This window comes from Otolemur garnettii, unplaced genomic scaffold, assembly GCF_000181295.1.
Source record: "Otolemur garnettii isolate 467f Iridium unplaced genomic scaffold, OtoGar3 scaffold00107, whole genome shotgun sequence".
NCBI lineage: Eukaryota > Metazoa > Chordata > Mammalia > Primates > Galagidae > Otolemur > Otolemur garnettii.
Window position 1 is genome coordinate 5,243,593 of NW_003852502.1, and position 15,519 is coordinate 5,259,111.

The following is a 15,519-nucleotide window of genomic DNA, read 5'->3' on the forward strand; positions in this document are numbered from 1 at the left end:
TAATATCTCCTAGTTCCATTCATGTGGTAGAGTGACAGGATTTCACTGTTTTTATGGCTATCTCATGTCCGATTGTGTATATACACCACATTTTCTTTGTCCATTCATCTGTTGGTGGACACGTGGGTTGATTCCACATCTTGGCTGTTGTGATTAGTGCTGCAATAAACATGAGCATCTAGATGACTCTTCAATATACTGGTTTCTCTTCCTTTGAATAAATGCCCAATCCCTATTTTCTTTCTGTTCTTATTCTCCATAGCATATAGTAGGTGCTTAATAAGTATGCATTAAATGAATGAATTTCTACGGGCTTGTACTTACTGTGTCAACATGAAAGAGCTTTCCATGTTGGGAGGTTGTATCCACGTTGGGGTAAAGAGGTCTTCTGAAGACGTGGCCATTTTCCACCATGACGGCTCTGTATTGCAGTGTGTCAGGAAGTGGTGTGGGAAGCGTATCGGGTCTTTCTGGATCGCATACCCGACACAGCGGAATACCAAGACTGGGTCAGCGTCTGCCAGCAGGAGACCTTCTGCCTCTTTGACATTGGGAATAACTTCAGTAACTCCCAGGAGCACCTGGATCTTCTACAGCAGGTGAGTCTAAACAATGCCTGGCTGTCAGAACACTAGCCAAAGAGCTCCCAGGCCTCCAGCCCCAGCCTCCCTTTGAAGTGGTTTCCATCAGCATGAGGGTTAGTTAAAGAAATGCTTGGTTAGCCAGGCACAGTAGCTCACGCCTGTAATCCCATCAATCTGGGAGGCCGAGGCAGGAGGATTGCTTGGGCTCAGGAATTCAAGACCAGCTTGAGCAATAGTGAGACTCCGTCTCTACTAAAATAGAAAAACTAACAGGCAGATGTCTATAGTCCTGTTACTAGGAGGCTGAAGCAAGAGGATCACTTGAGCCCAAGAGTTTGAGGTTGCTGTGAGATATGATGCCACAGCACTCTACCCAGGGTGACAGAATCAGATTCTGTCTCAAGAAAAAAAGGAAAAAGAAGAAATGCTTGGAGATATCTGATAAAGGCCAAAAGAAAGTTTATTCTTGCAAAATAATATTGTACAGACAGATTGAAATGTAGCTGAAGATAGAAGGGAATGAAAATAGAAAAAAAGACTTCAGCTCCCCAGCCGGCATTGTCTCCTGGTCAAATTACCTTTCTTCTCTTTGCAGAGAATAAAGCAGAGAAGCTTTCCTGAGAGGTAAGTATCCAAAATAGAGTGCTGTGTGCTCTTGACTTCAGAAAGATCATATAATAGAGTGAAACTAAGCAATTGTACCTTTTTAATTTGATGTCAGCCATGAAGATCTGTGTAGGTTATTCTGACAGACAATTCATGCATAGATTGGGCTGAGGACAAACGGAACATTAAAGGGAAATGGGAAGACCTTATGGATTGGGATAGATGTCTGCACTGTTTTCAGATAAAATGAATTGATCACTGGTTGATATGTATTTAATGCGTATCTTCGCTTATAAGATCTAGAGCCATTAAAATAATTTGATTTTTAGAACGTATGGTAAACTGTTAGTCACATCAGGAAAATACTTAATACAATCAAAGAGTGACCTGAATTTTGAATTCTTATTTGGTATTCTGTAAAGTGTTAGTATTTCTCAAATTAAAGTACTAAAGCACTGAGCTATATCTTCAACAAGAATTGAATATCAAATAAGAAAATTAAAATGCAACCAAAACAAGGAAAAGAGGAAGAGAAAGGAAAGGAGAAATGCATTAGATAAAATGATTAAAGAAGAGAGATGTTGTCAAACTCTAAACTCACAAAACACATACATAAAACATCTCAAAATCTAAATCTGAAGACAAACTACCAAGAGAGACACAAATGAGGCCTGTGAGTTACTGGTGAGACTTCCTCGAGCCTTCCACATTTGTTCTTTGTTTCTGCTCCCTTTGCTGTCCACTTCATCCAAGACCCTATTAATTCACTCTGTGAAAAATGCGGGATCCATTCTCCCTAATAGGGGTCCCTGTCCTAATCTCTCCTTAACTTGCATAACTACTGCTAGGTTAATAAATAAATCTGAACTATTTTTTGTTATATCAAACCTCTCTCAATGACTTTCAGAAGATTTGTGCGTCTTCTCCTTGCCCTTCTGAATGTCCACTCCCCATCCTGCTCCAGCCCACCTGTGTGCGGGAGGCTGTGTGGTGAGAACTGCCTGGTTAAGGAACGTCTCTGCCCTCTGGCTTCTCATTGGCACCAGGAGGAGAATGAAGGCAGGGGATCTTGATATCTCTCTCTCTCTCTCTCTCTCTTTCACACACACACACACACACACACACACACAGACCTGCAGAGTCCTTGAGGGTCACCATCTCCTTCAGCTTCAGCTCAGCTCAGCTCCCATCAGGCCTGTTTCCCCAGAGCCTTCCCTATCTCTGCCTCAGGGTATTACTCTCCCCTGTCCTGGCCTGGGGCAGTCCCAGCACCCCACTGTTACTCGCCCTCCGGCAGGCACTGCACTCTCCCTGTGTCTGTGCTTCCACTTTTCCCACAACTTCGTACATAATCTCTTCATTAAACTGTGTTCAAAGGTATGAGGTATGAGGTATGAAGTATGTTTCCTGCTGGGACCTTGACTGAGGCAGAAACCCACCTGATTAGTCACGACCTTACACCCCCGACAGTTCCACCTCAACCTCCCATTAGCCAGGATCCAACTGCTGACACCCAACACACACACTGGGTACAGACACACACCCCTCATCTGGCCCCAAGCCTTTCCCTCTTGCCTGGAAGAACCTGCCTCCTACACCCCTCCCAGACAAAGGCTGCTCCTGGCCAAGCCCCAGGCAGAGTCCCACCAAAAGCCTATTTGAGGCCACAGCAACTCTCCCTGCCACTTGTACTTCTCATTCAGCACCTAGATTTTTATTTAACCTTTCCTCTCTTTCTCCTGTTTCCCGTGAGAGTATAAACTCCTCAAGAGTAGGGTCTGTTTCCTACTTTTCCACCTCCTGCACAAAACTGAGCAAAGTCCTTATATGTTTGAGGTTGTCAGTCGTGTCTACCAAGCCTCTGCTTTAGGAATTCTAAAACAACATGACTTAGGAAAATCCTAGTACTGGAGCATTGCCTTGATTCTCAGGACACAGACATACTGACAACTCTAATTTAAATACATGGGTCATTACGAAAGTTTTGAGATACACAAAAAACCATGAAATGTATAATCCAGATGGACAGACGCAAATGAAACCCTCTCAGCAACACCAAAAGCTGAGCACGCTGAAACTCGCATGGGTGAATCAGAAAGGTCTCTGTCAACTGTGTTTCTTGGAAGTGAAATAATGGTCTTTGACAACACAGTCTGTCTCAAAACATTCACAGTGACCCTCACATAGGATGATGCTTTACTGGTTCCTCCATGTTCAAAAGAAAGAAAGAGACAAAAGAAAGAGAGCCAAGCAGAGTCTATCCATAAGAAAAAAATCAAAAGGATCTGTCAAATGCTTATACATATTAATAATTATAAGAAACAATTATCTAAGAAAGAGAAAGAAAGAAAAGCATTTATATAATCCACCGCTGTGCCCGCGAGCACCGCTGGAGAGAGGAAGAAGCATAAAACAGACATTTTACATTAGCTATGGTTACCAAATTGTTTTAAAAAAGAAAAAAGAAAATAAATTCTCTTTTACTTAGAACCTTTCCAAGAAGATGAAACAGAAAATTTTCTCACCTGACTAGCCCATAAATCTGCCAATTTCAAATGACTTTGAAATAAAAGTTAGTGGAAGGACCAAGTGCTCAGCTCCCAACGCCGAGCTCCTGGGTGATAGTGCAGATCGGCAGTGGAGTGGCGGAATCACACCTTTTAGTGAAGGATAAGGAGATGGCATCCCACACGGAGTCTTGCACATGGGAGCTATTAACGTGTAACTAAAGCCACAGCAGCATTTTACTATCTACTCTCCTGGGAAAAACAAGGAGGCAAGTCATTTGGGAGGAAGGGAGCTCTCGCTATAAACAAAGATCTACAAAGTTTTAAAAATTGTCTAAACACAATAATATTTGATGCGATGAGAGTTTATTAAATATACTCTCCATTAAAAACTACTTATTAACTGCACAGTATAATACCAGAAAAAAATAACAAGAATAGCTGGTCCCAGATTCCACTATGGAGTCTGCCAGAAGTCCTGCCCCAGGCACGGGGTCCTTTAAGACCTGTGGAAATGGCAATGATCAACTGGGAAAAATGAAATTAAAAGCAGTGAGAGATAGAGAGACAGGACACAGAGAACAGAGTTTTAAAAAGTGGGCACAGGGGTCCACCGTTAGCCTGTGGGGCTTCAATGAGTGGCCCTGGGTTTGTTCCACCCAGCTTTTATTGAAGGCTATTTTCTCATTTAGCTGAGAGGACAAGCTGAGGAAGAGAATAAAAATGTCAGCAGTTTCTCGGAATAAACACATATTTATTATCTCATTGTATCTATAATCACTAACTTTATGGGTCTGTGCAGGCTTAAGAAATCTGGAACCTGAGCCTTCTGTAGGGGCAGCCTCCTGTCTGGGGTCACACACACAGATCCCTTGGGGAGAGGTTAGACCCCTCTAATTTCTCTGCAGAGCAGATAATGGTGGAGTCAGGCCTCCTGGGAAGAATTGGTAGAAAAGAGGAATTTTCACCTTATCTCCATGAGATATGGGCAGGATATCCTTGGCTAGTGTACCAGCCTCCTGCCCATATCTCAGGGCTCAAGCTGTTCCCTTGATCTCTGCCCTGGCCATAATACAAATCCCCACAGCGGGTATTTGCTTTGACTATTGACTGGGCAGGAGGTGGCCTAGTTAATGTTCCTTCCCAGGCCTTGCACACAGCTTCTGCTACAGCCATTGTTCTCCAGAGTGTTTACAGACCCAGGAGGGGTGTTTGTATGCTGTATCCCTTACAGACCAGGCTTCCAGTAAAAGCAGAAACTGCCCAGATGGGTAACTCAACTGTTATATTAAACGAAGACTGGCTAAATTGGTTTCATTCCACCTTGCTCAGCTTATTTCTGGTTTTCCCCTCTTCTGGGGGTGTTTTCCCTTGCCAAGAATAGGGTCTTCAGTCCCCATTCTCCCTGCTGGTCTTAGTTTATATTTGGCCTGTGTGCACCCCTGTGGTCACCCATGTTTACGTCTGACATCTATTGTGGCTGGTCAGAGGCAGTGCCAGGCTGATTAATAATATTTTATATATTATATTTAATTAGCACGTTGGCAGAATTGGGTGTAGCAGAGATATGTAGGTGGTACTATTGGCTATGACCAGTCTAGATGACTCTGAAACAATAGAACATCTAGCCATTCCCTTTGATCTTACCATAATCATGAGCCACAGATAATTAGATCAAATATATTGGTCAACTGCTTTTATATTATACTAATACAAACACAAATCTGTGGTACCTAATAGTGGACAGCAACAAATTTTTCAGTGAGCTTCAAAAAACATCACTATCAATACTCCCTTCTAAATAACACTTGCTAAAATGGGCCAACATTATACGCAGACAGCTTTGCCACCATGACCTTGGATTGGCCCCCCAGAACATCTGCTACACTATCATTACATGCCACTGCAAGCCTGTCCCCAAGTCCTTGGGTGGTTGCCATTGTAGACAATGGTTGTGTCCAGAATGCAGATTTAATCCACCTACATTATCTAGAAATCAACTTCTCTCCCATTACTCTAACCACAAAAGTTTCGTTATAAGATAAGCTTAAGGTCTCTAGAGAGGCAGGCTTGAGGGTCTGGGATTTTAGCAGGAATATTTCAGTCACAGAATACTTCATCAATTGTCAAGAATCCAGAGGTTCTATAAAACTGTAAAACATGGAGCCCTAAAGGTCCACACCACCTACTGCAGAAAAGCTCCCTGAGACCACACAAAACACAACTCATATGGAAAACCCTAGAGTCAAACATAACCATTCTAGGAGGTTGTTTGAATTTTTCTTCCATGAGAATACATTCAAATATTACCTCTCCAGTTTTAAAGTAAACTTTGTTTCTCATTTTTAGGTCTATTCAGCATAGGCAAATTTAAATGTATGTCCCCTACTGTCATCAAGTTCCTTGTCACCACCTCTGTTTTCTTCTCATTGACCTAATAGGAAAGATGAAATATCTACAGAAGAGACACTGGGAGAACCCAGTGAGGCCCCTGTGCTTCCAACAGGTAAGGTTAGCTCTCATTTCGTCTGCTTCCAAACTTTAATTCAAATCATCAGGAAAGCATGTTATTTACAAAGCAATACCTAGTTGAAGTTAACAAAGTTTATAATGACTTTCTCAGAACTAACTCATATTCCTAACCTTATAAAATAATTTAGATTTTATTGTATAAAACTTAGAAAATATACAAAAAAGGTAAAACCAAATCTTCTATCATCTACAATTTAGAAACAATATTGTCATTTTTGCCTATTTTCTGCCATCTTTCTCTTATTATGTTTATGTATTACTAAGACCATATTTAGAGTTGGTATCTTTTTTTCACTTAACATGATTAATGTAAAGAGAATTTTATAGTTGCACTAAAACTTCAATCATCATTTTGATGACTTCCAAAATTCTATTATATTTATACAAATAAAATCAATGCGACCATTCTATCATTGTTGTGTTTAAAGCCTGTTACAAATGATGCTTTATTTTATTTTATTTTTTGAGAAAAGCTGGAGTTCAGTAGTATGATCATAGGTCACTGCAGTCTTAAATTCCTGGGCTCTCATGATCCTCCTGCCTCAGCCTCTTGAGTAGCAAGAGGCATGATGGCATTCTACAGAAATGCCACCACGCCTGGTTAAACATTTTAGTTTTTACAGCAACAAAGTCTCACTGTATCATTCGGGCTAGTCTTAAACTCCTGGTCTCAAGCAATCTTCCTGCCTCAGCTTCCCAAAGTACAGGGATTGCAGGTGTGAGACACCACACCCAGCCACAAATAATGCTTTAATAAACATATGTAGACCGAAATCTTGGTCAAATCATTGCTTTCTTAAAATAGACTACTACTAAATCAAAAACTATGAATCTTAAGGCATTTCATAGATTTTGCCAAATTAGTTTTCCAGAAATTTTGTTACAATTTACATAACACACTGGTCAAAGAGTCTGTCTCATTGCACATTTGCTGATGTTAAATGGTCCTATTTGTTTTAACGTGTGCCAAAAGGAAAGGGAAAATAATATTTTCTATTTTTATTAGATTTTTAAATTTTCTCATTCATGTATTTTTCTACTAAAGCATTTCTATTTTCCCATATAATTTAAGAATACTTTTAAATATATGAGATATAATTAAGTCTGAGAACTCATCCTAGAAAAAGTGCTGCATACGTCATTGCTGAATATCAATCACTATGGTCACCTTTGAAGTGCTTCTCTTGAGAAGCTATGCATTGATCCCAGCACCCTTCAAAGTAATGTTGGAACTCCTTTTCCATAATAACTATCACAGCTGTGTTATACAGCACACAAAAACATAACAGTAATGAATGAGATACTACCACACATTGACACTAACACATCTGTGAGACACTGATATACGTAGGTTATGAAACCTGGCCGAGCTGTTTGTACAGTGCTGCCAATGTAAGCCTACAGGGCAAGTTCTCACACTTAATTGCCAGACCTCATAGAATGTAAAAATATCTTTTTGGCAATTTTTTCCTCGGTATATTTGACTTTTAGTTATGTAATAATGTTTCAAGAAACCAAATTTTTATGACCAAATATCTATAAATTGAGAAAATAGAGATTTTTAAACAAATGATAATAGTATATTCCCATTTCTTTATTTATTGACATGCAGAGAAAGCCATATTTCAGTATTTCAGAAAGCTGTGACTATATTTTAGTACCTTTTGTAAGGTCAGCCAATTTACCATTTCTAGACTGACTGGCAGCTAATAGTACAGCAATCCTAGGTCAATTTCAATTATACAAATGTTCGTGGTAAAACACATTTTCAACAATAAGAAGACACATATTTGTTAAGAGCTCTTATCAACAGCTCAAACTTGACCTGTGGCATCTAATAATGTCTTATTCAAAAAAGTATAATTTATAGAAGGAATAATATAAAAAGATGTTTTGCACTACATTTTTAACACTGGAAAATAACCAAAATTAATGAAAGAATTGAAATTTGTATTTCTTTTTTTTCCCATTCAAATTTCCTTTATTATTTCTTATAGCATAACTGTGTACATTAATGCAATCATGGGAAATTTGTACTTCTATTTTTAGAATTTACAGTTAGTCTATTTTAGCTGATAGAAGCTTTCACAAAACAAGTTTAAGTTTAGTAAGATACACTAAACAGTAAGTTAAAATGAACTCTTTGATATAAATTGTTTTTCATTTTGTTCTTTAAAAAAACTTTGAGAGAACAGTGGACAAATGATACAATACGACATAATGAATCACCACTATCTATTAGAGTTCCAGCAACAAATGTTTTAGCATTATTTCCTCAGACCTCCTGGACACCTAAGGCTGAGATTCACATGCAGATACTTGTACACATCTGCTACACTGCAGATGCTGGTAAAGATGTGGAGAAAAGGGGACATTTTTACACTGCTGGCGGGCCTGCAAGCTATTACAACCTATGTGGACAGAAGTACAGATAATCCTCCCAAGAGTTAAAAGTAGACCTTCCATTTGATCCCGCAATCCCATTACTAGGTATCTACCCAGAAGAACAAAAGTCATTTTATCATGGGCACTCAAATGTTTATAGCAGTTCCATTCACAATCGCCAAGCTGTGGAAACAACCCTGGTGCCCATCAACCCATGAATGGATTAATAAACTGTGGTATATGTATGCCATGGAATGTTCTTCAGCCATAAAAAGGATGGAGACTTTACATCTTTTGTACTAACCTAGATAAAGTTGGAGAACATTCTACTTAGTAAAGTATCACAAGAATGGAAAAGCAAGTATCTAATGTACTCAATACTAATATGAAACCAGTAGACGAACAAATGTAAGTCCTCATGAGAGTAAAACACAATTGCATTCAAGTGTGGAGGAAGAGAAGGGGAGAGAGGAGGGGAAGGAGAGGGGGAAGGACAGAGAGGAAGGGGTTGTGCTCTCACCTGACAGGAAACATGTAAGGGTAGATGGCACACCTTCTGAGTGAAGGGCTCAACTATAACTCGGACTCTACCTAACAAACGTAAACCTAATCCTCTGTACCCTCATATTAATCCGAAATTTAAAGATATAATAATTTCTAAAATGCAGCTACAAACAAAACCTGCCAGACCCTAAGTACAATGAAAGCAACTCTCATCGCTGTTCTCAGAGAGAGCCCCAGTGCTGATCTCATACAGACAGTAGAAAATCTTAACCATGTACACTTGGAGATGCTCTGAAGACTTTACTCAAAAGAAAACTATTTTTTCTCCTAACTTTCATTCTCCAGCCCAGTCCCTCCATCATCGTTATCGATAAAACGTTCAGGTGCACTGGAACATGGATATTTCAGTGTGCAATTCAAAAACTGTTTCCCTCATCTTTAACCTGAACCCTTAAAATGTAAACGCACCACTCCCTAGGAGAGAAGGACAGTAAGTGGGGTCGCTCACTGATTGTAACTGAATTTGTCAGTTACAGTAACGTTTCCTGAGACAAAATTTTGATGGAGAAATGCCATGAGGTGCCTCAGAGGGGAAGAGAGAGACATCTCTGAAATAGAAGGAGTGCGAAATAGCCTGGAACATAAGCCCTGGCCTGTTCTGAGGCCTACATCTGTTCTGAGTTTTCATGGGGTGGATAATTTCTCTTTCTAAGGCAATAAAAATGGAAGGATACCCAAATAGCAGCAAAAAATTTATTCTTCCAATACAATAGCCAAGAACTTTTTACTGTAACCAAAAAACTTGGTATGAACAGATTATTTATAGAATTATAAAACCTGAAGACACTTGACGTTGTTAATCGTCTGGTGACATTCAGGATACAGAAACACATCCATCCTAAATGCTTATAGCTAGGGCTGAAGGGAGAAATGACAGGGACCACATCCTTTCAGATTCTGATATGTATTTTATTAGGCAAAAAAGGAAAACTCTTCTCCCAGATGATTCTGGTAACCACCCTCATGCACCCCCATCACTAGGAACCACAATTCCACACCCAGTACAATGACTTCCCAGAACCTCCCACTTACAAGTGACCCCCTATGACTGCTGATTCCCAGATATCACATCACTTCTTCAAAAAGTGAGGAGAGAGAAATTCATTTTGGGGTATATCCTGTTTTCTAAACACAAAAATAAAGTAATGCTTTCTATGTTTTTGCCTAATTAAGATTGAAATGGAAAGTTACTTCCACCTAAATATAAGACAATTAACTATAACACTATTTTCCCTGAGCACTTTAAAAATAATAACTTATAAATAGAAATGCATTTGTATTACAATGATGCCTTTTTAAAAAACATGAAAAACGCTTCGACTTCCCTTCTATGGAGATCTTTAAATGCATCCAGACCTGGCCACATATCTGGCACGGCTTACAGTGGTCTGTTCTAAAAGGAGTGAAATCAACAACAACTTTATGTTCTCTGTCTCTTGGAATTTCTGATTAAAATTCTATGGCTCAATGATTGCTAAAGCAATCTAAATTTTAAAGACTTAGGAAGTGTCCTAAGAAAACTTTTCTCAGAAGAACACATTCCAGGTAAATACCCGTCTATGCATCTTTTATATAGTCTCAGAAAGGAAAATTAATGGGATCCCATCAGGCGAAAGCATTAGACTGGAACGCAGCTACGGTAGCACAAAACTTGGGTCCTAAAGAGGTAGAATGAAGAATTTAACTAAGATTTTTACAAAGTATGAGTCATATTTTTTCAAGGACATATTTATGTGATCTTAAAAATATGAGTTTAGAATCCACCAAACATCTGTAAATTGAAGAATGACAGAAAAAGCATATGGGATTTTGCCCTTGTTCTAATTTAAGTTTCTCATTTTGGGGTCTGTGATTTTTTTTTTAATTCCCACAGATGCTGCCGATGTCTCATTCAAGCCCTTCCTTCTCCCTCCTGATGACACACTCCTCAATGACACAGCAGTAAGTTCCGAGGGTAGATCCTCACTCTTCACACGCCTGTTTTTGTTCGTTTAGCAAAACAAGAAAAGAGAATGGATGAACTGGCCACTGGGCAATATCAGTGCTGTATTTTCATCACTGTAATTAAGAGTCAGTGGCTTTGTCCTGGTCACAGTATTCTCACCTCTGCTAGGAACAGAGAGGGAAAAAAATAGATTGAGGACTAGGATAAAGTGGGAAGAATGACAAGAAACAACTTAATCTAAGCTCTGGAGGGCAGGGGCCCTCCCCCCAGTACTTAACTGCCCTTATATATTCTGTAGTTAGCGTCACCAAGTATTAGAATGAGCGGGTCCATCCGTCAGTCACTGAGGTCTTTCCCCACTGCAGTAGAATCCCCTGTTGACAGCAAGAGTGAAGGTTTTGTTCTCCGTCTTCTCCAGCAGGAATAGGTCACATAGAAATCAAACTGATCAAAATCCTGTGCATCAAGCTGGAAAAATAAATCATGTTCTAAGGCAAAGTGGGGCACTTGTCCCTCTCTGAGTAAAAGGTGGGCAGATGAGAGAACAGTTGCAGAAAGTAATGTTGGTTATCAAAAGGGGGGGATTGTAACTTCCCTCAACAGTTGAGACCAGACACCCAGGGCCAAAGCAGGGAGCCACCGTAGGAGATGGCGTGAGGATAAGGAGCAGCGGCCAGAGCCTGGCTCTTCTCATCCTCGGGCCCAGGCTGGGCAGCGGCTCTGGTCCTTCCGCTTCCTTTCAACCCCTGTTGGAGGCACAAGTCAAAGCTGTTGGACCAGAGCACAGAGTTTAGTCTCCACAGCTCTGCACGAGAAATCAGGGATTAGCTCCTGCTGGTCACTGTATCTACCCTTTAAGCCAGATGGCTGGGGGGTTGGTTGAACTATTGGCACGAACAAAAAATGAAAATACTGTATTATTCTGAAAAATGCTGCTCCATCAACAGTGAAAATAGCTGTTGGGAAAAAAACTCTGCTGACTGTCACTCAATATTTATTCCCTACAACGTTTCAGTCTGTCGTTTCTCTTCTCTTACATCCCCGTGGCCCATCTAATATTTCAGTTCTTATTCATTGCATCATCCTCCTAATATCCTTTTCACCGCCTGCATCTATCACTTAGCCTTTCATTTAGCAAACATTACAAAAATCTGCTGATGTGCCGGGCGTCAGGCTCTGCACTGAAGATCCTGAGATGAACAAGACGCCATCCCTCCTTTCGGGGAATTTCTAATGTGATCAGGTACCAGAACATAGTGTAAGAGCTGTGGCTGAAGACAGCAGCATACAGCCTGGGACAAAATGATATGCTAGGACAGGATGCAGAGGGGTGACCTCAGTCATGTGTCTTCTCTGAGAGTTTGTGCATAAATGTCCCTGTGCTTTTTGCTTTGGGATTCATTGAAGAGTAAGAATCATGCAGAATCCAAGGGATTGATTACCTGTGGGGTGGCAAAAAGACTCCAGGGGACTGCATGACAGGGGCCAAATGAGCAGTTCTGATGTTCAGAGGAGGGAAGATTTCCTCTAGCCCAGTTGGTAAGAAGAGGCAAAGTGTGTGTGTGTGTGTGTGTGTGTGTGTGTGTGTGTCATTGCTGGAGGCAGGAGGCAGGGGCTGGAGTCCAGGGAGGAGGAGCTGCAGTCAGGAGATGAGCACAGGCAATGAGGCATCTCAGCACCATGAACAGAAGGCCCCGCAGTCAGGGCAGAGGAGAATTAAAATTTTTCAAACAAGTTGGAATTAGACTGTGGAGAACCTTGAATACCAGGGAAAAAGTCTGGTTTGTAAACTGTGTGTCTGAAGGTGCTAGGTGAGAAGCATGAAAAATTAATCTGGTGGCTGAGGCTAAGTCAAGAGACTCCTCACTCAGATATTTAAAGAATTTATTTAAATGTCTTGGCCTGGTGCCGTGATTCATGCCCTTAATCCTAGCACTCTGGGAGGCCAAGGCAGGTGGATAGCTTGAGCTCACAAGTTTGAGACCAGCCTGAGCAAAAGCAAGACCCCATCTCTAAAAAAATAGCCGGGTGTTACGGCAGGTGCCTGTAGTCCCAGCTACTTGGGAGGCTGAGGCAAGAGAATTACTTAAGTCCAAGAGTTTGCGGTTGCTGTGAGCCATGATGCTATAGCACTCTACCCAGGGGGACAAAGTGAGACTCCATCTCAGAAAAATAAAAATGAAAATAAATGTCTTATATAAGCTTCAAATCTGCCTAGTGAACCAATAAGTTTCTAGATAATACCATGTGCCACACTTTTCTTTGAATGGCCCACTGATCCCAGCACTGTGCTACACTCAGACAGATACTCAGTGTGTGATTTTTGAGTGAATGAAGCTCTTTTAAACAAACATCAGAAGTCTCTGAATCCACACCCTCCTGTGTCCTGCTAAAGTTGCAGGCTGTACTGTTGTCCATCCTCATGGACGAGGGGCGTTTGTGACAGGAGGAGGAAATCCATCATCTCCTACACGGCAGTTTCCCCTGGTCCTTCTCCACTTTCAGCTTCCTTAACTCTAATTTCACTATAAGAAACTACGCTTGTCACCAGAGACATTCCATTTCCACAGACATGTTTCTTTCTTTTGAGGGAAAGCTGAGCAGATCTCAGTACCATCTGGGCACCCAACACAGAACATCTGTCAAACCCAAGTTTGAAACCAGCTCCAGGCTTGCTCTGGGCCCTGGTAGCCCATGTGAATTCAGAGCAGTGAGAAGCCCCTGCTGGTTCCCAGGCCAGTTGGGCAAGAAGGATGAGCCCTAGGCCTTTGGGAGAGAGGCCAAACCCGCAGCATCATAATAGTGCTCTGTCCTTAGCCATGTGCATCCCCAGGGGCCCAGAAGTGCTGTTCCTTCCTAGGGAAATTCCAGACCCTCTCTTGGCATGAAAATACTTTCTAACTAAATAATTTCAATGTGAAGTTTAAGCTCAAATGTTCCAATTAAATTAGTCGACTCTAAAAAAAGAATGTATCAAATAATATCTTGGCATCTGCATGCTATTTTGTCTAATGCAGCCCTCACTGTAGTATTTATAAAGTAACACAGTGACGTGGGACAATCCTGGTGATGCACCAGCAATAAATATGTAATAAATATATGTGTGTGTGTGGGCGTATGTTCATGTGTGTGTAGAGGATGTGTGTGTTTGTGCATGTAAGTCGATGCTTTCATGAAAACCACACAGCCATAAAATGACAGACTGCTCACTGGAGCCCTGATACTTGTCTCTCACTGAGATTCAGGGGCCACTTCTAGTTGAGAGAGCTTTTATTCAAAAGCACATGAACCTTTATGATTCACTCCTTGAGACAATATCAATATATGTTATATAATATAGTCATTTGTTTGTGGTTTGTACAAATAGAACTCCCCCTTTCTTTTTGACTCAGGAAGGAGAAAGAGAATTCACTGTGCCTGAGGGCCCTCTGGAGCAGAAGGTGGAACTGATCATCTCTCTGGTGAACCAGCTGTTCAAGGCAGAGCTTGCTGACTCCCAGTCCCCATCTTACCAGGAGCTAGCAGTGAAGTCCCAGCTTCAGGTGAGTGGACCCAGCCCATATGACCACAATTTACGTCATGGCTGAGAATCTGAGCACCAACAGGACTTAAATCCATTTGCCTAACTGTTCCAACGTCTTCCTACTAGGCATTCATTTCTCATCAAAGAGAAAACAGAAAAAAAAAAAAAAAAAGAAAGATAGAAAGAAAACAGAAACTACAATGGGTCTCAGAATATTAGGACAAAAGGATCCCAGGAAAGTTTTCATTCCAGCTTTTCCACTCACAATTTTGCCTTACATAACTTCAGTTACTCACAGTCAACCCTGGTCCAAAACATTAAATGAAAAGTTATAGAAATAGACAACTCATAAGTTTGACATATCGTCAGAAGGTCAAGAATAGCCTAACACTATGTCACATACCAATATCATCCAACCCACTTCATCTCATTACATCGGCCCTGTATCATCTCACATATCACAAGAAGGGTGGGTATAGTACACTGAGCTCTCTTAAAAGCGAGAGACCATGCTCACATAACACTTCTTACACTACATTGGTACAATTGTTCTATTTTATTATTATTAGTTATTGTTATCTAATCTCTTACTGTACCTAAATTTATAAATTAAATTATCATAGATATGTATGTATTAAAAAAACATAGTATATATAGGTAGAGATTTACTATCTGAGGTTTCAGACATGCCCTTGGGGTCTTATAAAATATCTCCTAGAAATAAGGGAGGACTATTTGCATTTAGATTTTCCTTAAATGATAGTAAATTTTTTAATCTCATTCAACTGAAAGCTGCTATACAGATATTCTACATGCCTAAATGACTATTATCATGATGGTCTCAGGGACATACATTTATAGACAAATTCATAA

At 40.5% G+C, this 15,519-nt stretch overlaps 1 protein-coding gene across 1 annotated transcript in view; it reads left to right on the forward strand.

Annotated features, from left to right (window-relative positions):
* The window catches only part of IMPG1 (interphotoreceptor matrix proteoglycan 1), a 128,111-nt gene that overhangs the window by 30,858 nt on the left and 81,734 nt on the right, over positions 1-15,519 (forward strand). Inside the window, 6 exon segments of the mRNA XM_012809515.1 lie at positions 433-599; positions 1,180-1,208; positions 6,139-6,203; positions 11,052-11,119; positions 13,354-13,370; positions 14,491-14,665. Coding sequence (XP_012664969.1) covers positions 433-599; positions 1,180-1,208; positions 6,139-6,203; positions 11,052-11,119; positions 13,354-13,370; positions 14,491-14,665 — 521 coding nt within the window.